This window comes from Cinclus cinclus, chromosome 11 (assembly GCF_963662255.1).
Source record: "Cinclus cinclus chromosome 11, bCinCin1.1, whole genome shotgun sequence".
Taxonomy (NCBI): Eukaryota; Metazoa; Chordata; class Aves; order Passeriformes; family Cinclidae; genus Cinclus; species Cinclus cinclus.
The window spans coordinates 1,486,081-1,513,114 of NC_085056.1; the positions used below are offsets into that span (position 1 = coordinate 1,486,081).

Here is a 27,034-nt window from a genome sequence, read left to right on the forward strand (position 1 = left end):
GGGAACACCAGGAAAATCCTCTTCCCAAGGTCCTGGATCTGGGAATGCTTCTGCAGGGATAGATGTGGGTGAAAGACTTGGAATCTTTCTGTACTGTCAGCTCTTGGGCACAGGCACCAGGATCTGACAGCAAATCCTGCCAACAAATACTTTATTGGAAGTGTCAGAGGTCAAGAGAGGTCTTGGAGTGGGGATTTTGGTCGGGAATTTGGCAGCCTGGGAAATCCGACTACAGTCATATTCTTTGGGAGATAGCAAGGAAACTGAAGCGTGGAAAACATTTTTGGATTTTCCTTGTTGGATGAGAGCCTTTGTGCTGTGCAATTCCTTTTGTCCCTGTTAAGCAAGGAGCACACCTGAGTGTTACCTGACAAGAGCTTTGCAGGTTCCTCAAACACAGCCTGGCCCATCTTCTGGAAGTTTGGAAAGTTTCTTTGTTGTTTTAAAAGGGAATTTCAGTGCAGTCACCAAACCCTTGTTTGTTACAATAACAGTCACTTAAAGCACATTGTGGCTTTTTTCCTTCCTTTTTTTTCACCCCTAGACATGACCAGAACAAAATTTTCACAGCCCCCCCCCCCCCCCCCAAACTTTCCAGGAGATGCAGTTGTGTTCTTTTAAGCTTAAAAATGATAAAGTGAAGGGGGGGGGTGGTTGGGAAAATAAATAATTTCTATCAGAATATTGAGTACAAGCTGGAATCCTCCTTCAAAACAGAAAATGTATTTTTTTAAAAGGAAAAACCCTAAAACCTTCAGTCAGGGGGGCACATAATAACTGGTCAAATATTGGTTGCTGATGGCAAGAAGGAGACTGGAGTGCTGTGTGGAATATTTTTGGAAGGTTATGTTGATGGCACTGGTTTAGATCAGGTGCTGCACTTTGGCAGGTCTCTCTTGCTGCCTTTATTTCACTTTCCAGGTGTGTTAAGGATGCAGGAATGGGCTTTTCTGGGCGCAGCTTCCCCGTTCTTCCTGGGGACCAAGTCGTTCTCCCTTTGTTCCCTGTGACAAAGAAGTTTCCCCTTTGTTCCTGGTGGCAGCTCTTGGTGACAAAGGACCGAGTCTCATTGTTACTGTGAGGCTAGAAAAGCTCTGAGGCCATTCACACAGGGATATTTACATTTCACCTTGCATTTAGGGACAGGTTTTTCCAGGTGGCATCACCTGAGTGAGTCGTTTTTGGAGTGGCATTTGAGAAGGAAAGACAAAGGTTCCCTCTGACAGCGACAAACAGCTCCACCCTCATGTCCTGTCAGCAGCCCAGAAGAGCTGGAGAGAGGAGCTGCACCAACAAATCAACCCCCTCTTCTGCAGATAGTTCTTTCCAGTAAAATTTTGTGCTGTTCCCTCAAAAAAAAAAACAGGAGTGTTTTGTTGGGAAAACCAACAGGAACTTTGCTGGGATGCCCAGGGAACAGCACAGATGCAGCGAGTGAGATGCATTTCCTGGATGAATTATTAATTAGGGAAACCTCTGGGAACAAATGCAGCTTTAGCTGTGTGTTTACATGCTGCAAAGTGAGGTTTGGAAGGGGGGGGGGGCGGGAAATGGAGAGGAATTAAAAACACAGCATGTCTGGCTGCCAGGTTTTTCCATGTGGAGTTTCTCAGAGATGTCATCCAGCATCTGGTGTCCTCATGGCCACCCTGCCTGTGTGACACTGGCAGCTCCAAGGCAGAGCTGTGGAGCTGGGAACAGGAGCCTGAGCATCCCAGAGCCCCTGAATCCACTTTTCCCTCCCAGCCAGGCACTTGAGAGCTGTTTGACGTTGAAACTGCCACGCTCCAGAGGAAATCCCAGGGGCTGAGAGTTCAAGGATTAACAATCACTGGCAGCCAAGCTGGATAATGTTTCATTCTTGCACCGTGTGAGCTCTCAACTTGATGAACACTTTAAGAAATGTTAATTGAAAACCTTGCAGAGGAGACTATTAGGAGGCAGCCTGTTCCTGCCTGATATCCACATGGGAAGTGGGATGCCATTAAGGGGTTTGTGGCCCTTATCAGGAGGCTGAGCCCGGGCTCTTGGTGTTTCTCATGCAGCTCTGCTCTCCTTCCAGGCCCATTTTCTATTATCGTGGCAATGAGCTGATGGCAGTGAGAGCTGGGCTTTACAAAGCTCACTACTGGACCTGGAGCAACTCCTGGGAGGAGCACAGCAAGGTAATGGCACAGAGATCTGTCTTGGAGTCACTGGGATCCTGGGGACAGACACCCTGTAAACTGGGGGATGTCACCATGCTTCAGTCTGCTCTGAGCTCCCAGAGCTGCTGTGCAGGTTTCTGTTGGATATCAGAAATATTTCTGCCCCAAAAGGGCTGCCCAGTCCTGGCACAGCTGCCCAGGGAGGTGGTAGAATGCCAATCTCCCTGTTTAACAGCCACATGGATGTGGCACTTGGGGACATGGGTTGGCAGTGCTGGGGGAACAGTTGGGCTCGATGATCCTAGAGGATATTCCAACCTGAGTAATTCTGTGATCCTAAAAAATGTGAGGGGACTGGACCCCCCTCTCCTGAAATCAGGGATAAAGAGAGGAAAACAAGCAAATTCCAGGTTGTTCTGAGGGGTGGTCCTTTTAATCAGCACTTAATTCCCCTTAATATCAAACCTTCCCTGCTGAATTCTGAGCTTTTAGATGTTCACCTATGGTTGGACTCCCTGATCCTTTTGGGTCCCTTGGGAAAGTCTGGAGCCTGATGCCACACTGACCACAAGTCTCACAGTTCCTGAGACCTATTTTGAACTATTGAACTTGGAACTGGGATGAGTTTGTTTGGTTTATGATGGTTTAAAAGGAAAGCTGTAGGAAAGGCACAGTGGAACATACAACAGTGGTTGAAAACAGTCAAATAAATGTGTTTAATCTGCTATCAGCACTTCCGTGAGCCCACATCACACTATGTGTAACATGTTATTTATTTTATTTATTTCCTGGCTGATCACAGATGTTTAACACTGTTATTTCTTTTTCTTTTTGTGTCTTTCTTGGCTCTAAACTCTGGGGCATTTGCTGAGTGGCAGCTTCACACGTGTTCCTTGCTGCAGATCCCTTCAGACAGGAACCCAGAGCATTAAGGCCCAGCTCTCAGCAATCCTGACAGCAGCCTGGGCTTGGGGAGGGATTGTTTGCACGATTTATTTTTTTATGATTTTTTTTTTCCTTTTTTTGAACTTATAGAAGGTCCTCAAGGCATCACAGGTGCAGAACTAGGTGCTGGTGACATTTGTGGAAATAAAAGTGCAGGGATTCTTTCATTGGGATGTCCTGGGGGTAGAAGGAAGCTTCAGCTCCAAGAGAGTCATTTCCATTCAGGGCTGTAAATGTGTGTGTTTGTCCTTTTTCAGACTGCAGTGCTTCAGGAGTCAAAGCTTGTTTTACAGGGAGCAAGGAGGAAAGGAAAGTTGGCTCTAGAAGTGTATTTTATGCTCTGTCTCAGTGCTAATTCCACACAGATAAAATGAGATCATTTATTTGTCTTGTGTGTGAGTAAAACCTGTTTATCACTCGTGGAGGGTTTTCCCTGGGTGGAACTGGGAGCTCCTCTGTGTGTTTGGGTGTAGGGGTGGCCTCCTGCTCTTCCCACAGGAATTCTTGCACTCCGTGGTGATAAAAGCACATACCCACACTTCCAATTGGGAAATAAATAAACCCCTGCACGGAACTCAAATCATTCCTACATCTCTGAGTGTGTAACAGTGATAATGGGGACCAGCTACTCCTTCCAGAGCCTCTCCCACTGTGAGCAGTGGCAGTGCTGCAATTAAGGAATATTTATTTCTTTCTAAGTCTTTGTTTAACTGCTGTCTGATAAAAGTCAGCAATTATCCTGTACATCAGAGAGACAATTACAAATCCACTCTCTTTCCTGCAGCTTGGATCACATGAGCTTGATGTGGGGAAAATTGGAGCACATTAGTGGCCAGAGCAGCCATTAACAACATGCAGAGGAAGCTGAGGCTGAGATTGGTTCCAATTCTCCTCATGTCCTCGAGCCATTAATTACAAACCTCACAAGTTTAAAAATAGAAATAAATCAGAATGCAGAGCAGTTCCACAGTTCCCAGCCCTGCTGGAGGAGTTTCTAAGCTCACCTTACAGCACAGTCCCCCCTTTCAGTGACTGGGCTTCCCAGCTGTGTTGATATTGGACTCTGGAATCAAAAAGGCCACTTTGTTTGCTAATTCCATTTGAAAAACAACTATAAATCCATGCACATCTGTGGCATTTGGAATTCAGACTGTTGGCCTGTTTGTTCAATAAGGTTGATTTGCCATCCCACTAGAACTCCAGCTAATGAGGATTTGTTAATTGTATGGTCTTTAGATGTCTCTCCTCGTTGTGAATCCAGTGAGACTTCCAGATATGAAACTCTCTGTGTGAAGGTCCCCACTCAGACCTGGAATATGTGGTTTTCTTGTCATCCATTGGGAAGAGAGATGAAGTTGTCCAGCTGTGGCAAAACAGCTGCCTGTACATTTTGAAAAGGTTTGTTTTATGGGTAGTTGAATATTTCATGATTTTGACAGACAGGGTTTAGCCAGCTCTCCTTTCACTTTCAGAATTCCCTTGCTAATTGACTGTGTGGAAAGTCACTGATACAGAAAAGTTGCCCTGGGTTTAATCCACATTTTTGTTCGACTTTCAGATGAGATGATCTCATTAAAGCAGCCAGAACCCCATTTTCATGGTGATGCTGGGGAGCTGATGGCTGTCCTGGGTCTGTTTGGGATGACCAGGATGGTGAGGGAGGATGTGGCCCCTCACCTGGAAAGCTGTGTTTGACTGGGGTGTGAGTTGGTTCAGCAATAAAGGATGTACACACAAATAAAAATGTACCAGGGAGACACAGCCTGCAGAAAGCACAGCCTAGCAAAGCAGAACAGGGCTCTGAAGGCTCCTCTCCATCTGGCACTTGAATATTTACTCTGGAAACATCCCATGCAGGCAGCACACAGGTTTACAGTCATCCTCCAGTCCCATGACAGCAACATGCCCTTACTGGTCTGCATCCTCTGCCTTATGGCCTGGGATTAGGACTTGTCATCTGACACACAGATGAATTGTGCTGTTCTGTTCTTCCCAGGTTTTGTTTGTTTATTTTTTAACCCCCAAGCAATTTTATTTTTCTAGTCTGACTCCTGTCAGGAAATCTTGTAGTCTCTCTCAGTGCTGCAGGATACCTTGATGCTGCCTTTTCTGCTGGATTAACTGGATTTCTTGATTCTTGGGGGGGGGGGGATGTTCTCTTGATGGCATAAAGGGAATGCTCACTCCACAGAATCAAGTGGGAGTAAGCATTCTGTGGGACATTTTCCCTGAGGATTGCACAGGATGCTTATTTGGAGCTGTTTACCTGCCTTCCATCTATCTAGGTGGCTCATGTTTACATAATTTGACATCTCTGACATTCAAGAGGTGATAAATGGGACAGAGAGAGATGAAAGAAAACCTGACTTGAAAAATGTGTTTGTATTTTTAAACAGCTTGATAGAGGCAGAAAAATCTCCCTCCTGCACACCAGGCTGAGTCCCTGGTGCTCTAGGACTGTTGGATATCAGGCTTTTCCATTGTTGTTCACCTTTTTTCCATTGTAGCAAAAATCAGCAGCGATAAAAATAGCCACATGTGCAGGAGCAAAGGGAGAACTGGGGATAAACCTGGGGACATCCCTCTTGGACAGTGAAAACACACAGGACTTTTCCTGGCAGTCACCAGTAAAATGCTGGGGTTTTTAAAAAGTAGGTGTCTGAAAGGGGGGGGGAAGTGTTTTCTATAAATTTACCAGAGTAGGCAGCAAGTCCTCAGGAATTTCCTAATTTAGTGCTGGGTAGAGGAGGCAGGAATGGGAGGTAGCAGGAGAAAGGAAATTTCCTTTTCTCTGCCTGCCACCAAGAGTATCCAGCACAGAGCATCCCTTGTGCCTCCCAACAGCACTGATGCAAGAAGGGGGGGGGGGGGGGGGAAATAATGAAGGAAAAAACGTGGAAAACGCCCTTTGGTTGCGGGAGAGGAGCTGATAACATCAACCTTTGTGCTGTCAGCTTCTTCGGAGCCTGCACTGGGATTCCTCCTGTGACTTGAAAGGAGGCTCCTGCCAGCAGCCGCTATTGTTTTAATTCGAAATGCCAAAGGGGTTATTCCAGTCAGGCTCTGCGATTGCCCTTCTCCTTCACGTGAAGGGATCGATAAAGCCTTTTCTGCGCCGGGCATGTGAAGTCAAGTAGAACCTCACAAATAATGACATTTCATTGTGGTCCTCTGAGCGTAGGAACCAGGCATCGATCGGAGCCCCCATCTCCGGGGGCTGCTCATCTCCCGGGGCTCTTCCAGCCTCTTAACACATTAGAAGCAATTTTGGGCGCACGGGGTTGAAGCTTGGCACCCACACTTGGAGCTGACTGCTCATCCCAAGGAGGATTTCAGTGGGAATGGCCAGGAGGGCAAGGACACCGTTTATAACCTGTGCGAAGAGCAACACTGCAGCCATAATTACCAGCTGCGCTTTCCTCCTTGCAGAGTGAAGCTGCTTTTGGTGCCCTGGCTGGTGCTGGTGGAGCGAGGAGAGCTGAGCAGGAGGCAGAGCTGGGCTGGGGTGGCTCCTGCCAGCCGGAGCTGCTGGGCTGGAGCCAGGCTCAGGAATTGCCAGAGGGCTCCCGTTAACACAAGTGGTGATTCCATCTCTTGGCCAGGAGCCCGAACTGGCAACCGGCTGTGTTTGTCTCATGTCTATATTGACACAGCATCTGTGGACCATTTGCTCTGGAAATTAAAGCTGTGCAACCAAAGGCTGCTGCATCCCAGGGATGGAGTAACAACCTGAGCTGTGTGATTGCTGAGAAGGACAGGGATGGTGGTCGCTGGAAGGCTCACCTGGTGGGCAGGGAACGTTATGATTTAATCAGAATAATTGGAAGAAAGGATTGTTGGAATCTCTCCTGCAGCAAACAGGTTTTTGTGGTGGTGCAAAACACTGTAAGAGCTGGGCAGGATCTGAGCTGCTCTTGATGCTCTGTATGGGCTCCCTTAGAAGGCAGGAGATGCTCCAGACAGGAGCTTCTGGTTTGGATTTCAGGCTTTTGTGACAGAGGAGAAAAGCTCCAAGAGTTTGCTGAAACACAGGGAGTGGCCTTTGTGCTGTATTTGACCAGTGAACCCTGCAGATCCCAGAATTCTGGAGGTTGGAAAAGCCCTGCAGGGTCATGGAGTCCAACCTGTGTCATCCAGTCTTTTCCTGAGCCCCCCTCCAGGGATGGGGATTCCAGCCATTACCTTGGATAAGGAGCAGGGACAAAAATTAGGAATGTGCTGAAATGATTGATCCCTGCATGTTGCTATGAACAGTCTGACAATAAACAGCTTTCAGGGATAACAGCAGAGTGGATTTGGGTGGTTTTATCCTGGTGGGTAGGACAGGCTTAGGCAGCTCTTGGCTCTTTTCCAGCTCCAGACATCACCAAACCTACCTATACAAAATAAATAATACTGAATTTATATATTTATATTTTTTTTTACTCATTTGCTGATGAATGTAAAATCCTTGAAACTGTCTCTGCAGGTTGAATATCGACCCACAGAGTACATAAAAATAGCAATATTCCATTTTATTTGCAGGGATAAAGTTGAAATGCCTTAGAAATATCCTAAAAAGGTATTATTGGGGGTTTTATTTATTTACCTATTTATTCATTTGACTTTTCTCTACTAGACTGCTTTTCAAGAGGGTGCTTGAATTAGAATGACAGGTAGCTTTGGGCTGGTGGCTTTAGGCAAATTATCCCAACACTTTCTTTCCTGGGAATCTTTGGGATTTTGTTGTGGAGTCTGGGCTACAAGGATTTCCTAGGAAACACAAGATAAAACAGAAACAGAGCAATGTCTAAACAAACACCCGAGAGACGAAAATCTTTCACACTGAAGCATTTGCAGCCGAGGAGCATTGTACCAATTAGCAGGCTCTTAATTAAATTGCTTGTTTGATTTGCATCCAAATTATAATTTGGATGCTATGGAGGCTTTGATACCTTTTCATTAGCTGGTCCTTTTGTGGGAAAAAAAGCCCACAAAAATCTCTTTTCCCTGTGTGTTTCAGAGGCCTGTGGCATCACAGGGTGGGAAGGTCAATCAGTTTTGTATCCATTTAAAGTCCATTATTGGTAGGGCCACTCCAACCTATCAAGCAACTCCCTTTTTTTTTTCCAGTCAGTGATTCAGGAATCTATAGCCCTGTGCAGATAAATGGGATTTCATGGGCTCCTAAACTTCTTGCTTTATTGAAAAGCAGAATATTAACTGCTCCACTGACCAGCTGTCCATTAAAAACACGGGGTATTTTTAGAAAATTGTTTGCCAATCAAATCCTACCAACATCTGTAGAGAGCCTTTTCAGTTTGTTTTCTAAGCAAGTGCTACAGCTGCTTTCCCACTCCCACTGAAACGTTCCCATTTACCTGCTCTCCCTGTCTTGGGGCAGTTTGGGATTGTGTGGATCAGCGTGGGAGCTGGAATTGTAAAACCCAGCTTTAACAAGTCCAGTTGGGGCCAGGCCTTGCTGGGCTGGACTGGGCTGAGCTGGGCTGGGCTGGACTGGGCTGGGGGGGTCCTGCTTTATTGCCTGCCCAGGGAAATGAGTTTTGCATTTTTGGCTCTTGCTGGGGTTAAAATGGGCTCTGGTGGCCCTGGAGGCTGCAGGCCAGGGATTAGGGAATTAGGGAGCTGCTGGGGAGGGAGGGGAGCTGCCAGGGCTGGGGGCAGATGGAGCTGGCAGCTCTGGTGCCCAGCGAGCACTTAACCCCTTGCTGCTCCCAGCTCCTTCCCTGGAAGGTTCCCAGGAGCTGTGCCCTTCAAATCCACTGCTGCTGCAGGGAAAATCCCACCTTGTGCCCCACAGAGACAGGAATGTGGGAATGTCTCCACTTCCTACACTACTTCCATCCCCACTGTCACACTCCCAGGTGAGCCCCTCAATACCAGCTTGCCATGAATCAAATTAAAAACACACCAGTTTTTATAAAATTAACCAAATTTGCTTCATTTCTTGGAGAAACTGATCCTTTCAGGTGCCTGCTGTCTCTCAGGGTGTCTGGATGTCTCTCCTGGGGTTTTGGTTTTGATCAGAAGTGCCAAGTGATCCCATCTTCCTGGGGCCTTCCAAAGCCATAAAAACCAGCCAGAAAATCCTTTCCACGTGCAGATTTTTTTAATTAAATGCTTCCACCTCTTTGTCTTTTGTTCTGCCGCTTCATTTTAATGAATATTTTATTGGGATTACATTTTTATAAGACAAGAATGCATGGCCTTGCTTCAGCTCTTATGTCAGTGCAACACCACTTGCTCACCTTATTTTCCCCCATCAGCTCAGAATGTGTTTTGTAGGTTGAAGTGGACTCCTGGTTTAAAATAATCCTGAGGTCTGTAGGTGTTTCGCTGGAGAAAGTGGCATCAACTCAAGTTTTGCTGCCTGCCCTGCATCACCTTTGATGATCTCTCTCCTTTTTCCTGCAGGGCATTGATTTCTGTCCTGGCCAGAGTGTGGCTGGGGTGACAACGCACACCCAGGAGGAGCACACTTACCTGCCCCTGCTCTTCCACCTGGGCAGGGACCCTGGTGAGAAGTACCCATTAAGGTGAGCCACTTAATGGGGTTTTATGAAAACTCAGCAGTGGCAGTGTTCAAAATTTATTTGCTTTGGTAGCGCTTCTTGAAATCTGCTTAAAAATTGTCCCAGAAATGCTGGGAAATAATGGCTTTCCTGCTGGAAAAGGAAAAGACAAAAGCTTGCTTTGGTGGTCAGGTGAGATGGGTGTGCACATGGACTTGTCAGCCTGGTTGTTCCTGTTCTGTGTCCTGCAGCCCCTTAGGGAGGAGGAAAACACCAATTTTTGGACAGGATGGGGCTGAGTGCAGCACATTCAAACGGAGCTGCTGGGGAGCTGTGCCTTGGAGCTGGGAGTTTTGGGGCCAGGGAAGAAATAGCCAGTGCTGTGTGCTGCTGGAATCTCTGCAGGGCAGACTGGTAACCTTCCAGTCTCCTACCCCAGCTAAGGGAGCTTCTCCAGAGGGTCTTTAGCAAGAGGACTTTGTGCCCAGTCCTGCTCCTTCCTCGGGCTCTCCTGGCTGTCTGAATCCATTTTCCTCTAAGCCTGCCATTGTAATATTTATCTCTGGCACACACCATGCCCTGAGAGATTCCCACAAGGATTTATGCAGTCAGCAGCCAGAAGAGCCTACAAAGAACCCTGCCACCTCCAAAAAAAACACTCCCAAAGTGTCCCCACCTCCCTCCTTTCCTCCCTCCCTGCAGCGAATCCAGGGACAAGCAGCCTCATCCCTCACCAGTGGCTCTGACAGGGAGAGTGTGGAAATAAATCAAGAGGGAACAAGTGCTGCTGGGACTGCCTGCCCACAACTGGGTTTGTGCAGCAGCCTGGAGAGGCAGAGATGTTTCCTAAGCTGACAGGGCTGCAATTACTCAACTGGTTTGAATAATTGAGTGGACACACTCAGCCCATTCCTTCCAGAGGATCTGAGCCTGTGCTGTCCACTGAGTGTTTTCACTGGAGAGAGGAGGGGAGGGAAAATATTTCCATTCTCTCTCGCTTAACAGAGCACTTTAGAGGTGCATCAGCAGTGGGTAAAGCTCTTTGGGAGCTCTGCTCCCTCTGCATTCCAGCACTAATGAACAAAGCACAGCTGCAGCTCCAGGGCTGTAAATACAACTCAGTGAAACTAAAGTGGGCTGGGATTCCAGGTGAGACCCAGGCAGTTTAACAACTGTTTTATTTCCCAAGGGCCTGGAGTGCCAGGACATGGGGAATGGCTTCCCACTGCCAGAGGGCAGGGTTAGGTGGGATATTGGGAAGGAAATCCTCCCTGAGATGGTGCTGAGACCCACACCCTGTGGCTGTCCCTGGATCCCTGGAAGTGTCCAAGGCCAGGCTGGACAGGGCTTGGAGCAGTCTGGGATAATGGAAGGTGTCCTTGGCATGGCAGGGGTGTGACTGGATGGGCTTTGAGGTCCCTTCAAACCCAACCATTCCAGGGTTCTGTGGTTCTGTTTTAGGAAATGAGTGTATAGAAATAATCTCTTTTTCTGAAAATCAAAGAAATGGGTAGCAGTAACTGAACTGTAGCTTGCCTGTGTGTGTCACCTTTGTCACCTGCTCCAGGTCACCCTGCCTTGCCAGGGAATTGCACTGGATGGTCTCTAGAACTCTGAACTCTAAATTCTCTGTGATTTTGGGATTCTGTCATACTATTTGTGTTTCCTCTGGACTCGAGGCAGAGGAGCTCTCCCCTCAGAGGTGTGTGCAGCACCTGCTTCCCTGTGATTCTGCTGTTCCTTCCCACCTCCGTGGAGTGAGCATTGAAATAAATTCCAGGGTTCCAACTGCAATCATTTCTCATATGGTTGCATTGATTTTTTGGATATTCACAAGCTGTTGCCTTGATTGAATTTTATGGCGAGATTATGACCCGATTATGGAGAGCTGTGCTGGTGTTTATTATGCAGCCCCTAATAGAAACCCTCTTTTTAGCAAACCACTCTTCCTTTCTCCAGCATGTTCTGCTGCTATTGTCTCCTCTCTGGTCACAATGGAAAACTCATGGGAAGTGGGTCTCCTCTATCGAATGTGGTAATTAAATTACCCTCATTTGTGGAGCTGTTCCTGGTGTGTATTTTTATTTAGCTTAATTATCCCCCTTGGCAGGGAGCCTGCTGGGAGTCCCGACACTAATGTTTCTCCAAAGGGAATCCAGCATTCTGCTCCCAGCCTGCATCTGTCTGTCCCTATGTGCTGGCTCTGCTCTCCCTGCCTGCTTTTGCTCACTTTTTATTACATTTATTCCTTATTTAGTGCAGCCTTTTCTTCTCCTTTGAAATGGTTTTAATAATCTGTCATCTCTCTTTGATGTAAATGAGTTTGGAGTGGGGTCACGTGTAAAGCCACCAGCAGTGGGTGTCACTGCTGCTCAGGAGGGCTTGGCATCACATGCACCTCCAGAGGGATTTGCTGCTTCTATATTTGGGATTTCAGAACCAGGGAATCTCAGGAATCAGCAGCAAACCTGACTTGCAGGGTGGTGACACTGCACGTGCAGGACACACAGAGACAGTTCTTCAAGGCTGCAATTTTATAGGTTCAGGGAATATTTAAGATTGGACCCTTAGGACCATCAAGTGCCATTAACCTGACCCTGCCAAGCCCACCACTATTTGGGTCATCTCATGAGGGTTGGAACAAGATGAATTTTAAGGTCTCTTCCCACCCAAACCATTCCATGATTGTTATTCTATGTTAGGAAGACGAGTTGATATAAATAACCCATTTTTCCAAAAACCATACAAAGCTTTTCAGTCTGTTGAAGTGGCTGCTGATGGGATCCCTGAAGATGCAAGACCCAGAAGCAGCAGGGAACATGTTCAGCTCCCCGGGATTCTTGGTGAGGAAGGACAAGTCCTTCCTCTTCCTCACACTGTTCACTGCATTTCCTGGAGCCTGCCTGCAAACAATCCCAGCAAAAGGAGCTCCCACAGGAGCACTTTCCATGCAGTGAGAAACTGCTCAGGCAGGTCCTGGCAGCGTGTTGGGGACACGTCTGGCAGTGCTGAGCACGCTGCCCTTGTGTTCCCTTCTTGTGCTGCATCCCTGCCTTCAGCTGCTCTGGGAACAGCCCCAGTCCCAGGCTGGGACTCCCTTTCCTGCTGCTGTCCCTCTGGATTTGGCTGGATCCCCCCCTGCCCCCCATCTGCTGCCAAGGGGCACAGTTGTGTTTGCTCCTTTGCCTTGAAATGTCACAGAATCCTGCAGTGGTTTGGGTTGGAGGAACCTGAAAGCTCATCCAGTGCCACCCCCTGCCATGGGCAGGGACCCCTTCCACTGTCCCAGGGTGCTCCAAGCCCTGTCCAGCCTGGCCTTGAACACTTCCAGGGGCAGCCACGGCTTCTCTGGTCACCCTGTGCCAGGGCCTGCCCACCCTTCCAGGAAACAATTCCTTCCCAAAATCCCATCTGTCCCTCTGTCCTGCCTCTCTCTTTGGACCCCTTGTCCAAAGTCCCTCTTCTGGAGCCCCTTTAGACCCTTGTGTAGGAGTTACCTCATCCTTGGTGGTGAAAAGTGAACCCTTTGTGCCTTTTTGTCACCTAGATCAGTGCAGGCTGGGGGACAGAAAATCTCTTTTTATAGCTCTCAACTTTAACTCAGAATGTGTGTTGGGCAGCACAGAAAGCAGAAGCATTTCCCTGAGTCTGGGCTTTGTTTCCTCCCTGGATGCAATAACTGCCCTTGTTACCAAATTTATCCAAATGCAGAACTAAAAGATCTGATAGGTGTTTTCCCTTGGCCAGATTCTGTTATCTTTGGGTTGTGGTGTGTGTGTGCTAAGTACCACAGAGGGAACTTGTTTCTCCAATGTGACAAATTCAGTAAAATTATCTGTTGGTACCATCTTCACCAGCAGTTGTCAGTTTTATTATCTGAGTCAGATTATTGTTTATACAGACATTTACTGAAATACTGCATTACCAGTCAAGAACATCACAAAGATTTTATATTATATCTATATATATATATATATATCTAAAAAGCAAAACTGGCATAGCTGAAAAATACAGTTAGTAAAATACCTAATGCAGCCTGAAGTAGAAAAAGTGTTTTGAAGCCAAAGAATTTATAACAGAAATCTTTGAAATGCTGCCAGTTTGAGCCAGAGGTGCAAAGCTTAATAACAAGTGAGGACAGGGTAAGTACAGCCTGCTTACACCTTGTTGTTACTCCAGGTTTTTAGCAGCTTCTGCTCTGAGCAATGAGTTTATTGAATTATGAACATCAAAATTCCTGTGTTTTACTTAGGGCAATGGATTTTACTATTATGGAAGAAAATGGAAGTGATAAGGCTTGGTTGATGAACATAATGATTTTAGAACACATTAATTAAGAAGAGAGCTCACAAGTGCCTATTTTGAGCAGATGGAAAATTCAGGAAATCATCAGAGAGGTAATTGCAGTGGTTATGGAGCCAGAAAAAAAAGGGAAGGAGCTCCTGAAGGAAAGCTAAAGGGGAAAGGATCTGATAGAAAAGTTGCCAGTCTCACCTTAGTGCTCAGGGCACAAACCTGGCTGTGGGGAAGAGAGAGAAGGTGCAAAATGGGGGAAGATGTGAATAATAACAAAGAGCAAGAATTGTGCCCAGGGGAGATGCTGACTCCTCATCTTGGAAAAGAGAGAAATGGTACCAGCTGCATTGCAGGGCTAAATTAGCAGCTGCCACAGGAGAGGTGACACTAAAAGTGTGGAAATTGTGGCTAAGGAGCCTCAGAGGTGGCAATAAAAGCCATGGAGCACCAGCTATGCCAGGGCTGGATGCAGCAAGGTGGGAAGAAGCAGGTGAGACTGGTACAGAGCCAGCTCAGAGGGAAGAATAAAGGGACATAGAATCCACCTGGGGAGGAGAATCATCAGCCTGGAGACTGGAAATGGACACAAACACCTCTGGGCCTGTGGCTGCCCTTTCCCAGTCTCTGGGACCAAGCTGGAACTCGTGCTTCATCAGCCCTCAGGTGTTCTGGGTGGAGTGATGCTGCATGAAAAGGAATATTGGGAGAAAAAGGCTGCACAAACCAGCTGGAAAAAAAAAAATGCGAAATGCAGTTTGAAATGGATGTCATCATCTTCATCATCTTCCCCAGAGACAGGACCAGGCAGTGCTGTAGCCACAAGAAAGTGACCTGAAGAACACAGTACATAAATTGTGATTCAGGAATAGCACTGCCAGTGAAACTTCAGGAATAGCAGAGGAGCAGCCAGCAGGAGGATCAGTGGATAGCTGTTATTTCCTGTCACCTGTTCACACCCAGGTGAAGGCTTTACTACTCACTCTACCTTCATCCCCTTTGCCATTTCAGTGCTGGGATTCCTGGCAGTGAAATCCAGCAGAAAAGCAGGATTCTGGGAGCTGGGGAAGGAAAAGTTCCATGAAAATAGGTGAGCAGGTGGAGGAGATCAGCACCATCATATCTCCTTGCTGCAAGGAATGTGCTGATCATCACAGCTTGGACTCTCAGATCCTGGAGAGTCCAACCTGAATGATTCTGGAATTCCAAGGTTTCCCATGGCTCAGTGGCCACATGCCACTCATGCCTCCAGGGATGCATCTGGGTCCCAAAATGCTGCTGGACCAGAGGTGACTTGGGGTAAGGGCCATCTTCACCCTTTGATTCCTCATTTATTTTCCTTTGGCTCCTCTGAGTCTCTCCAGTAATTCCAGCAGCAGAGCCCCAAACCTGCCTCTGCCTCCTGCATTGTGCAGACCTTAAATTGCAAATAAACTTGATAATAGAAGAGAGGAACTGAGGAAGACTGAGTAATAAGACTTGGATGCCATGGTGCTGTGAAGCCTCAAAGCACTGATAACAGATAAAATCAAATTATCAGAATCTGAGTGTATTTTACAATTAAAAATAATGGTTTTAATTAAAATAATTTCAGGGGAGAAGGAAGTAAGGTATCATTAGCCACATTTTATGCTCTTCCCATAACTTCATATCAGTCTGAGAGCTGCTGTTCCTAGAATCATGGAATCCTGGAATGGTTTGGATTGGAAGGGGCCTTTAAAGCTCATCCTGTTTAAAGCTCATCACCTTTCACTAAACCAGGCTGCTGCAAGCCTTGTCCAGCTTGGTCTAGAGCCCTCTGTCAGGTTTCTGTGAATCCCATTATGGGATTTTTTATAATATTTTGTTGCAGTCCTCTCAGTTTCACCACGGCCCCAGGACAGACACTGCTCTGTGTATCAGCAGGACGAGGTGTAAAACATCCTGAGATCCTGCAGAAAATGCTCCTGGGTTTGTTTGGGTGCTGATCCATTGGAGGGTGCATTTAATGATGGCAGAGAATGATGCCCAAAGGTGAAAGCCCAAGGAGCAGAGGATTAAAGCAGAGTTTTTGCTCTGTGTGAGACAAACCCTCCTCCCTGCAGAGCTGGATTTGCTGGGAGGGCATGCTGGGGTTAAGCAGCAGAGCAGGTTCCAGGAGCTGTTGGGGGGAGGATGGGAGCAGATTGCCAAGGCACAATTACAGTAAATGAAGGAAGCACAGCCCACACCTGTGCCTGGGACCCCGAGCTCCAATCCAGCCCTGATTGCATCTCCAGGGACTTCCCGGAGGTAAAGTGTCAATTAGTGTAATGACCCTGGACTTTGTCCACTCTGCTCCCTCGTTCTGAGCGTGGAATAATTTCATGGACGCTGGGGGATCTCTTTTAGCAAACTCCTCACAACACCACCTGCTCACCCTCTCATTCTTGCAGTGCTATTCCCAGCTCTCCTTGCCGGGATTGCTGAACTGGAATACGAAATGCAGCTCGCCCCGGAGGCACCGGGGCTGCATCCTCACAGACAATGGTGCCCAGACACCTGTACAGATAATTCCGCCTCTTTTTGGAACAGGGAATGCAGCAAACCTGGTCTCGCAGCCCAGCTTGCATATGCATTCCAGGAAAGGATGTGACTCCAGGTAGGAGAGGTTCCCAGCTCCCTTAACAGCTCACACTGATTACCATGAGGTAATTATCCCCATTTTACATGCAAATTCCAGGCACTCTTGCAGATTTTGTCTCAAAATGCACTTGCTTAGGGCTGGAGGCAGTTTTAACTCCTGTGCAGTCAGTAAATACTTCACAAATCTATGGATTTGTGGGATTTTGGGCCATGTTGTGGAGCTGAACAGAAATATCTGAGGAAAAACTGAGCCGTGGAGCCAAGGCAGGAAAACCAACTCCCACAGAATGGGGATATCCATGGGGTCAAGAAAAGAAAACCAACCTCTGTGGAGTAGTGTTAGATGGGATTTTGGGAAGGAATTGTTCCCTGTGAGAGTTCTGAGGTCCTGGCACAGGGCACCCAGAGAAGCTGTGGCTGCCCCGGATCCCTGGAAGTGCCAAAGGCCAGGTTGGATGGGGCTTGGAACAACCTGGAATAGTGGAAGGTGTCTCTGCCCATGACAGATGAGATGAGCTTTAAATCCCTTCCAACCCAAACCATTCCAGGATTGTAATATTTCACAGAATTCAGGAGCTTTTCAGGATGCTCTGGATTTCAGGGTGGTCCTTCAGCTCTCTGCAGCAGGATCCATCCAGCTGGGTGTGAGAGCAGCAGCTCCAGCTCCTCATCCCACATTCCCTTCCGGGCTCTCTCTCAGCACAGCTCAGCCCAGCCCCACAATCAGCTCTCCCTGGCTGCCTGCCGAGCTGGGCTTTACTGGAAAAGCTTGGCACATCGCTGGCCTTCCAAATGTGATTGTTTTGCAAAGAAGGAAATTGGCTGGAGTGTGGGGCTGGTGGCCAGCTTGGCCTGGGAGCAGAGGGAGCCCGAGGTCAGGACTCAGCTGCATTGTTTCTTTTATCTTCAGAAGGAATTTGCAGCTCTCTGTGGTGATTTTGGTGGTTTTTTTAAAGTGACTCTTAACATGATGGACAAAGAGAGATCATTGTTGGAATCCTGCTTTTTAGAAATACTTGAGATATCAGTGAAGTGCACCCTGAGCCACTCCAACAAATACCTGCTGGAGGAATCGAGTGGGTCAGGATCTGGTCATTTCTAACCACGTTTGGGGCATGGCAGATGGGTCCCAGCTTGGAATAATCAAGCTGAAATGGAAGAATGTGGATGGGGCATGTTGTAGAATGGGGGAGGTATTCTTGTCTTGGACAAGGCCCTTCTATTCTTCTCCTCTCTGTTTGCATAATTTGAGTTCATTTCCTTGGTGGTTGTGGAGTTTAACTTGCCCGGGTTTGTGTTTGAAACCCTTCCTGAGAACACTCTTGTAAAACAAAATATTGACATTCCCTTCCCTACAACAAACGCCTCCGCCCGGGGCAGGTGTTCCAGGAGAGCTCTCGGAAGAGAGGGGGATGAGTGTGGAGAGCTGCTGACCTCAGGTGGGACACGCTGGAAGGGTTGCCTTGGGTAATTTCTGTCCTGAGCTGTCTGGGAAACTGTTTGTCCTGTGTCTGGGAAGTCTCCCTTGATAATCATTTAAGGGATAGCTCAAGGACAGCAAAGAAATGCTCTTTTATTTGCTAAGACAACTCCCTTGGGAATCCACATGAGCTCCTACCAGATCTGCACAAGGAGGAAACATTCAGGACCCCTGGACCAGCAGTTTGGAAAGCTGAGCTGGTCTGGAGCCAGGTGATTTCAGGGGAGGACAAGCCACTGCTATTCCTGCCCTAAGCAGAGCACCTGCACCTTGCCAGCCTGGATTTCATTCCCTACACACCCGTGGGCAGCTGGCAGGATGTTTCCACATCTCCTGCTCCTTGAGGCCCAGGGAAAGTCTTGTGGGCCAGCCTGGTGATGTGGACATCAAAGTGAAGCCCCAGCAGTAACCTCTGTGCTTTTCCCCTTGCAGTTTTGCCAGCGATGAATACCAGAGGGCTGTGGAGCACATCTCAGGGCTGGTCCAGCAGCACAAGGCCACCCTGGTGCCAGGCCAGCCCCAGCTGAACGTGTGTGACCAGGCTGTCATGGTGAGTGCCCTAAAGCACAAACGCATCGGGGAATCTTTGGATTTAAAGACATTTTGTAAAGGTTTCATAAAATGCCAGTGTTGGGAAGGGATGGAGAAGAGATGCACAGTTACCTGTTGGTGGCTTCCTTGCTTAGAGACAGGACAGGTCCTTCTTTTCCTTTCTAATCCCCTTCTGCAATCCTCAAAATCCTGCAGTCATGGAATCCTGCAATGGTTTGGGTGGGAAAGGATCTTGGAGTTCATGCAGTCCCATCCCTGCTGTGGGCAGGGACACTTTCCACTATCCCAAGTGCTCCAAGCCCTGTCTGACCTGGCCTTGGACACTTTCAGGGATCCAGGGGCAGCCACAGCTGCTGTGCCAGCCCTTTACCATCCTCACAGGGAGGAATTTTTCCCCAATATCCCATCTCACCCCGTCCTCTTTGTTTTGAGTCTTCTTTGGGACAGTGCCTCATTTTCAGTGATGTGTCTTTAGTCTTGCTCTGTCTCCTCCAATCCCCTCCATGCCTGAATTTTCCAGAGTCTTCATTGAAATTTTCAGGAACATTTTCAGTTCCGTTTTCTCTTTCAAGTCTCCTGTTGGAAAGTTACAGTTCGGCTTCCCTGTCAAACATTGCTTGGTTTGTTGAGAACCTGGGAAGGAAACTGGATAATCTGGGGGAGGTTGTCACTTGACAGGAGGTTGTGTCTTCTGAGGGAATGTGTCTGTGGGCTGACAGACAAAATAGTAACAAGCAAAATCTTCCTGATGCAGAAATAATCTGATTCAGTCAGAACCTGCTGCCTCTGGTCTGTCACCAGAAAAGAACAAAATGAGGAGCTGTGTCCCCTTAGTAACAAGGCAAAATTTCCCTTAGCTTTGTCCCATCTCTTTATTTTTGGATGTTAAATAGGAAAAAGATTTGAGGGTCCATTGTTTCGGTGTTGTTTTCTTTCCTTATTCAACTTTTCCCTTAATGAACACTGTTCTCTGCTTCTCTGGGACCTTTTGGATTCAGGCACTGTCCCCAGGGCCTGGCTGCTGCCAGAGCCCTGCACTGCAAAGGCATTTCTTCCAAAACTGCTTCAAAAATTGAAGGCCATCGGAGGCAGAAGGTGAGCTTGTGGGATCCTAATCCCAGGAGAAATGTTTCAATCCCAGCAGGAAACATGGGGAGTTTTCCAATCTGTGTTCACTCCTCCCAGGATAACTCTGTGGTCACTACACCAAAATATCAGGCGCCAGAAATGAAGATAAGCAGATCTTTAGGGAGTGATTATGTTGCTGGGGTGGACTGGGGCCTAAATCTGTTTTTTGGGGGATGCTGGGAGATGAAGATCATTTACTGGTACTATCTCCTGTCACCTGTTTATTTGATAAGGTTGTTTGATGTATTTGGAAGAGAGGAGAAGAATTGTCTTTGCTTACACATAAAGTGTTCAAGGAAGTGTCCAAGGCCACACAGGGACAGGACAAGAGGGAATGGCTTCCCACTGCCAGAAGACAGGGATAGATGGGATTTTGGGAAGAAATCCTTCCCTGTGAGGGTACCCAGAACAGCTGTGGCTGCCCCTGGATCCCTGGAAGTGTCCAAGGCCAGGTTGGACAGGGCTTGGAGCAACCTGGGATAGTGGAAGGTGTCCCTGCCCATAGCAGGGGTGGCACTGGATGAGCTTTAAGGTCCCTTCCCACCCAACCATTGCAGGATTGCAGGACAGCAGATGGATCGTTCTGCAGCTCCTGCAGCCCAGGATTGATGGAAGCACCAGAGCAGGGGAGATGTTTGCAGCCCATCTGTGCTGGATCCCAGCAGCAGTGTCCCCCAGAGCCGGCTCTGCTGGGTTTTCCTGCTCTGGAAGTGTGGGAGAGGCTGTTCCATGCAGCTCAGGGCTGGACTGGCTCACAGCACACGTGGTGTCCCCAGGGCTCCCAGCACAGACCAGCAACGGGACTGGGACTGTGGGAGTGCAGCACAAACCATTTATTGTTCTGCTTTTTCAAAAGAACAAACATTTCATTTCATGTGTTCCTTTGGCTCTCAGTTTCTTCTGCAGAGAGCTCTGAATTTTCCAGCCGTGGCTGCACATTTTAAACCAGAGGAACAGATTTAGAAAACGACATTAATTGTTCTGAAAGCCTGTGGAGCCCTCGGTGCAGAGGTGCCTCCAGCACAGCTCCCTGTGTGTCTGCTCCTCTGCAGGAATAGCTGGTGTCTCACTGCCATCTGTTGTCAGCTCCATGGAACAAAAACCTGCTCCAGTGTTTTTTTTTTTTTTTTTTTTTTTTTCCCTGGGGTTGAGTGTTTCCTTTCTATAGGAATTTAATTCCAAGAATACAGAAATACTTGCAGGGTGAAAATCAGCAAAATGAAAGGCAAGAGGTCAGTGTTGAACTGGCCTTTAATAGGGGACAGTAGGAATGTCCCATGGATGGACAGAGCTGAGAGAGGGAGGGACAGACAATGAGCACTAAAGATTCATGAAGGTAAAATGGGAATTGTTATTTGCCCTTCCCATGACCACAGTCCCAAATTTTAAATGGCAAAACCTCAATGAAATTAAAAATGTTCATTTATCCAAGTTCCTTCCTCCATTAATCCCTCTGGAAGCTGAGGTTGGCAGTGGGTGCTGGTTCCTTGCTGGATCCTGGTGGATCCTTGCTGGTGTCCTTTTTCTGTTCTGCACATTCAGGTAGCTTAAGAAATGTGTAAAACAAATAGTTTTGGTGTGCAGTGGAAGAGGTATCTCAGGAATGCTTCTTGCTCCATCTGCCCATGGATTCATCATCAAAATGCTCATTAAAATACCAACATTCTTATCTCTCTCACACCCTTGGCCTTCTGCTGCCTTTTGCTTCCTCAAGAAAGTGCCTGGGTATTGCAGTGCTGAGAATGGGAACTCCCCTGGAATCCCAGGAAAACTAGGGATGTCACCAAAATCTCCTGGTCTGGTTTCTCTGTGCTTCTACAGGAGAGACGGGAGGGTCACCAGCATCCCAGCAAACTGGACTGGGAGAGGCCAGGAAGGACTGGTGTGTCCCAGAAGAGGGAATCATCTGCTGCACAGGATTTGTAGCCTTTCCCAGCTTGTATTTGAGCACTGTTTGGAGTGGGGAAGTTTATGAGCCCAGAGGCTTCGGCTGCAAGAGGAGTTTCATTTTTCAAGCAGCACATAAAAGTGTCTTTGTGAGGATCATAAAGAGCTGCTTGGGGTGAGAGCTTAGCAGATACTTGGTGTGAATCATCTCTCTGTCTTTGTTTGTTTTTAACAGAATTGGTCCCCTCCAGGCTGTGAGAAGCTTGGGAAGTGCCTGAAAGCACCAGAGTCTGATCCTAAGAAATGCTCTTGGCCTCACTGATGGCTGCAGCCTTCCAGAGCTACCCAGAGGTAGCTGGACATCCACTTTCCAATGCCTGTTCCTGTTGGCACTCCTGTTTACACAGGAAGGGTGTGATGTGTGCATGATATCATCACTTGCTCTTCCAAAAGGGCCAGTGTTTATATTCCTCGTGCTCAGGGTTTAGCCTCTGCTCCTCTCTTCTCCCAGTTCTTTCCCTAAATGGTAACTCCAGTGAGGATTGGTTCAGCTGTAAAAGCTCCCTGGATAACCACGACTCTGCCATCAGCTCCAAAATGCCATGGATCACTCCTGCTCCTTCCAGCCCACCTTGCTTACTTGGGTGCCCCAACAGGAGCCATGGGACAGGTCAGGAAACTCAGAGCTGCCAGACAGCCCTGCCCAAACTGCCCATGTTTTGTTTGCCTGTAACTTGTTGTTTTAACATTTTGTTTCCACTGTGAACTCTGGACATCAACTTGTTTTCCTTTCCCCTGAAATTTTTGAGTTCTGAGTGCAAACAAGGGATCCCCTCCTGTTCAAGCTGAGGGGCTTGGATCCAGGGAGAATGCCCTGAATTCCATCCACGTGTAGCTGCAAAGATTTCCTAGGTTATGGTGTAAGGAAAGGTGAGGATTGTGTTCAGGTTAGTGTTGGATTAGGATTACAGCCTCTGCCAGTGCCTGAAGGAGCTCCAAGAGCTGGAGAGGCACTTTGGGAAAGGGCCTGGAGTGCCAGGACACGGGGAATGCCTTCCCACTGCCAGAGGGCAGGGATAGATGGGACACTGGGAAGGAATTGTTCCCTGGGAGGGTGGTGAGGCCCTGGCACAGGGTGCCCAGAGAAGCTGTGGCTGCCCCTGGATCCCTGGAAGTGTCCAAGGCCAGGCTGGACAGGGCTTGGAGCCACCTGGGACAGTGGAAGTGGGGTTGCACTGGATGAGCTTTCAGGTCTTTTCCAACCCACATCATTCCAGGATTCTGTTGCCTAATTATTGGTACAGGACATTTGTGGGCAGCTGGGGATGAGGTGTTCATTGCAGGGTTTTCCTTAATTTCCAAAAATCTGGGGCTAAAGCTGGGCCAAGCCACACTTCCCATCTCGTGTTCTGGGCCCAGCAAGTGCAGGCTCAGAAATGCCCCTTTGCATCAGTCCTTAACTCCTGACCCCATTTCCAGCACATGCTCTCCAAGGAATTCTCCTTGTGCAAACTTCCCCCAGCCTGGATGTAGCTCTCCTTTAGCCAGAGTTCCTGGGGAACACAGAGCCTTTGCTCAATTCCACAGGGCAGATCCCTGCTCTGCCTTGGAGCCTGTTCCACACCCTTCCCTGTCTCCAATAAACCTGTCTGGATTAAAACCAGGCTCCTCTGGGCCTTCAGGGCACCAGCTGGAGGGAGCACTGAGCATGTTTGGGTTCAGACTGAAAGAGGGGAAATTCAGGTTGGATGTAAGGAAGGAATTGTTCCCTGTGAGGGTGCAGAGGCCCTGGCACAGGGTGCCCAGAGAAGCTTGGAGCAGCCTGGGATAGTGGAAGGTGTCCCTGCCTGTGGCAGGGGGTGGAACAGGATGAGCTTTTAGATCCCTTCCCACCCAAACCATTCCATGATTCTCCATTTGTCCCACCAACAGCTCTACTTCCACCCCTGTAGTCTTTTCCACAGTACACGTGCCCTCTCTGGGTGATGTTGTGCTGCCTTAGGAAAATCCAGGTGCTCTGTACCTGGGAGTAGCTCAAATTCCTTCCCAAGCTAAGTTTGGAGCTGCTTGAGAGCTCTGCTTCTGTGCCAGCTGCTGTGTTCTGCTGGCTCTGGCTCTCAGCTGCTTGTTCCTGCTCTCCTGTAATCCCAAACACTCCCATTCTCCCCATTCCTATGGTTTATGTACCTGTAATCTCCTCCATGGTAATTCCTGGTGTGTGTCTCGTGAAGCTGGATAATCCCATAAAACTGGAGTAAGAACAGCACTTGAGTCAGCTCTTGCTGTTCCACCTCTCAGAAATCCCAGCCAGCATTTCAGGGATCCCTGCACATCTGCAAGTGACATTTGTTTATAGCCCACATTTCTTAGGATGTTCCTAATTGTCATTCAAGTATATCATGGCATTTCCAGCTCATCCAGAACATTCCTGCTTGTTTAGACACAGCTCAAGACTTGGGAGATCTAGCCAGCAGCTCCCTCAGAGGTGAGGTGAGGGCTGGAAGCAGTTGTGGGTTTGTCAGCACAGGACACCTGATAAAACCAGATAAAATCAGAACTCTCAATTTACTGGGGCTGCTTCACCTCTGCTTTAGGGCTTCTCCATGCCCAGGGAAGGGAATAGAGCTGGGAAGGGGCTGGAGAATTCCTGAGGGAGCTGGGAAAGGGGCTCAGCCCGGAGAAAAGGAGGCTCAGGGGGAATTTCTGGCTCTGCACAACTCCCTGACAGGAGGGGACAGCCCCAGGTCGGGCTCTGCTCCCAGGGAACAGGGATAGAGCAGAGTTGTGCCAAGGGAGGATTATCAGGGAGTTTTATTCAAAGAAAGAGGGAAAAGCATTGGCACAGGGCAGTGGTGATATCCCCATCCCTGGAAGTGCTGAAAACCACGTGGATGTGGCACTGAGGTGACCATGGTTGTGGTGCTTGGCTCAGGGTTGGACCCGATGATCTCCAAGGTCTTTTCCAACCTCAGTGACTGTGATTCCACAATTCTGTCACCCGAGCTCTGCATTCACTACAAAACTCCCACCAGAGGAGGGAGTCCATGGCTGCAACTCCCTGGCAATCCTGTCAGCCCTGGAAGCCTCCTGAGGTAACAGCATTTTGTGGGACTTTGTGCTGCTTAGGAAGAGTTCCCCCAGCATCAGAGCTGGGTCCTGGCCTGGCCACACTCCTCAGTCCCCAGAATTTGCTCTGGACACCTCATCCTTGTTCCCTGCCTGCTGCTTCCTCCTTTTCTCTTTCACAGTTACGCTTTGAAAGATCTTTCTTTGCCCCTAGAACTTGCTCTGAGCAGCCACAGGGTTTGTCCCCCTCTCCCAGCACAGCAAACCCTCATTCCTCCCTGGAATGATCTCAGGACATAGATCCTGGAGGGAAATTTGGCACTTGAAAGCAAGTAAATGAAGCCATGGAGTCTGTTTAGAATAAAAGGACACGAAGCAGATAATAAATAATCAGGGTTTAATACGACAAAGCTTCTGCTTTAAATGTACATAGGAATAGTTGTTTTACAGCTGGATAATAGGAGGAATTTTAAATTAATGCCTTTTCTAAAAATGTGCAGATTTAAAAGTTGTGAGGTGAAGAACTAATGAAGAAAAATAAACTAATTTATCAGCAATGCAGTCTGTGATTTCACCTGTAAGCCAAGGGAGTAACCCATTGCTTTGGGGCACTGTCCCAGATTCACCTCCTGGATCATGGGACTGACTGGGGTTAAAAATAACTCGGTTTGTTTTCCTGGAATTATTTTTACCGTGGATCAATCTCCCAGCCCACATGGTGCAGTTCAGAGGCTGGGGGTGAACCAGGACCAGCACAGGGGTGGGGATGGTGCATGCAGCTCCCACTGCCCACTCAGGGCACAAAGTGGCCACATCTGGCCACCTTAAAAACCATCCTGAGCTTCCCAGTTTGGGAACTGGGGCAGGAGTGATTTCCTGCCCACTCAGGGACCTGCAGCAGCCGAACTGGTCTGATGGTGCCTTCTGTTCTCAAGCTAGGAGACAGAAATGCCAAAGGAATGCTGGAGTTTAGGGCTGTGATGTTCTTTTCTTTATGTTTATTATGCTGAACGCTAAAAGCTTAATATCTTCCTGGCCTAAGAGCCCAAAGAATTTCTTTCTTGCCTTTAATTTCCAATTAGCTGAGCCTCTCAAGCCTCCCAGCTCTGCCCCTGAGGCTCTGTTATCATCCCACCCTCCATGCAGAGAAGCTTCCGAAATGGATGGAACTAATAATCATAGAAAAACTCCAGCTGCATTTCCAGGCTCTGGCTGCAAAAGTGGAGCCTTGATTTCAAATCCTGCAGCGACAAATGGATTATTTCGGTGACAAATTGGTCCCTGGGGACCAACAATTTGGGGAGCTGAAGGCTGGAACTGGGAAGCAGCAGATCAGTTCCCTCACTTAGAGCCAAGGTTAATGCCCTGCAAACTGCCCTGAGTGCAGCAGGGAAGGAGAACTCAGCTCTGCCTGTCCGAGGGGAGCCTTGGGAATGTGTCAGAGGGAAAATGGGAAGTTTGGAATGAGGGAAGCTCACGGATTTGCTGGTAAAACCTGGGGGCTGTTTCTGTGGGATTAGACTAAAAGAAGTGGAACTGGTTATCTCCAAGAAGGAGGCTGTGGGACTTGGGACACTAGTGGAAGAGGTAGTGCCCATACCTGTCACCTCCAGCCTTTCCCAAACATCATGGACAGCATCCCAAAATTCCTGGTTTCACATAAAGGATCCCCTCAAGGTTGAAAATTCTTATTTTCCCCAGTGACAACAGCGTTGAAATAACCCCATGAAAGAGTTTCAGCAGCTGGAGAAGAACCTGTGGAAAGTGAGAACTGAACAGAGTTTGTGGGAGAGGAAGTTTTGGGGTGCTGGGAGGTGATTTTTGGCTGCAAAGTCCCCAGCAGCCTCTGGAGCACAGCCAGCAGAGCAATTCCTCCCCAGGGATCCTGCCCTTGTCCTCAGCACTGGGAAACTTTACAAACTAAACACACTTTCATTCTCTTAAGAGTTCCTTTGCTTGTTCAGCTTCCAAATAACTGTTCTGCAGTTAGAATGGCCTGTTTTCCATCTCTCCTAGCAGTTAGAATACTTGGAAATCGACTTTTCCTTTTGTTTTCTGGTAGCACTGGATGTTTTTCTGTGTTATCAGGAGGCGACACTGTGGTGCCCCTTGAATTAAACTGTCAGGTTTTATGGACAGCTGCAAGGGAAGAACTGAAATCCCATTTTGGGTTCTTTTTTCCTTTGGAAAGTGGCTATTTTAAACACCAAGGCTGCATTTGCCTGTTTTCTTTATATCCCCTTCCATCATTTAAAGTTGTTTTGTTGCTTGAAGTCTAGTTGGGATTATATAAATCCTAAATAAAGGTGGATCCATAGCCAGAAGCTTGTGGTCTTTTAGGAGGGAATAAAAAAACTCTGCCTTCCAGCTTTTGGAGAGAGGCAATCTGGCAGCTCTCAGAGCCTTTGTCCCTCTTGGAA

The 27,034-nt window shown here is 48.0% G+C and overlaps 1 protein-coding gene across 1 annotated transcript in view; it reads left to right on the forward strand.

Annotated features, from left to right (window-relative positions):
- Positions 1-25,190, forward strand: part of GALNS (galactosamine (N-acetyl)-6-sulfatase) — a 41,838-nt gene extending 16,648 nt beyond the window's left edge. Inside the window, exons 11-14 of the mRNA XM_062500216.1 lie at positions 2,063-2,165; positions 9,507-9,628; positions 18,414-18,531; positions 21,784-25,190. Of these exons, the coding sequence (XP_062356200.1) occupies positions 2,063-2,165; positions 9,507-9,628; positions 18,414-18,531; positions 21,784-21,870 (430 nt within the window). The 3' untranslated portion in view covers positions 21,871-25,190. The remainder of the gene's footprint in view (positions 1-2,062; positions 2,166-9,506; positions 9,629-18,413; positions 18,532-21,783) is intronic.
- Positions 25,191-27,034: the final 1,844 nt, after the last annotated feature.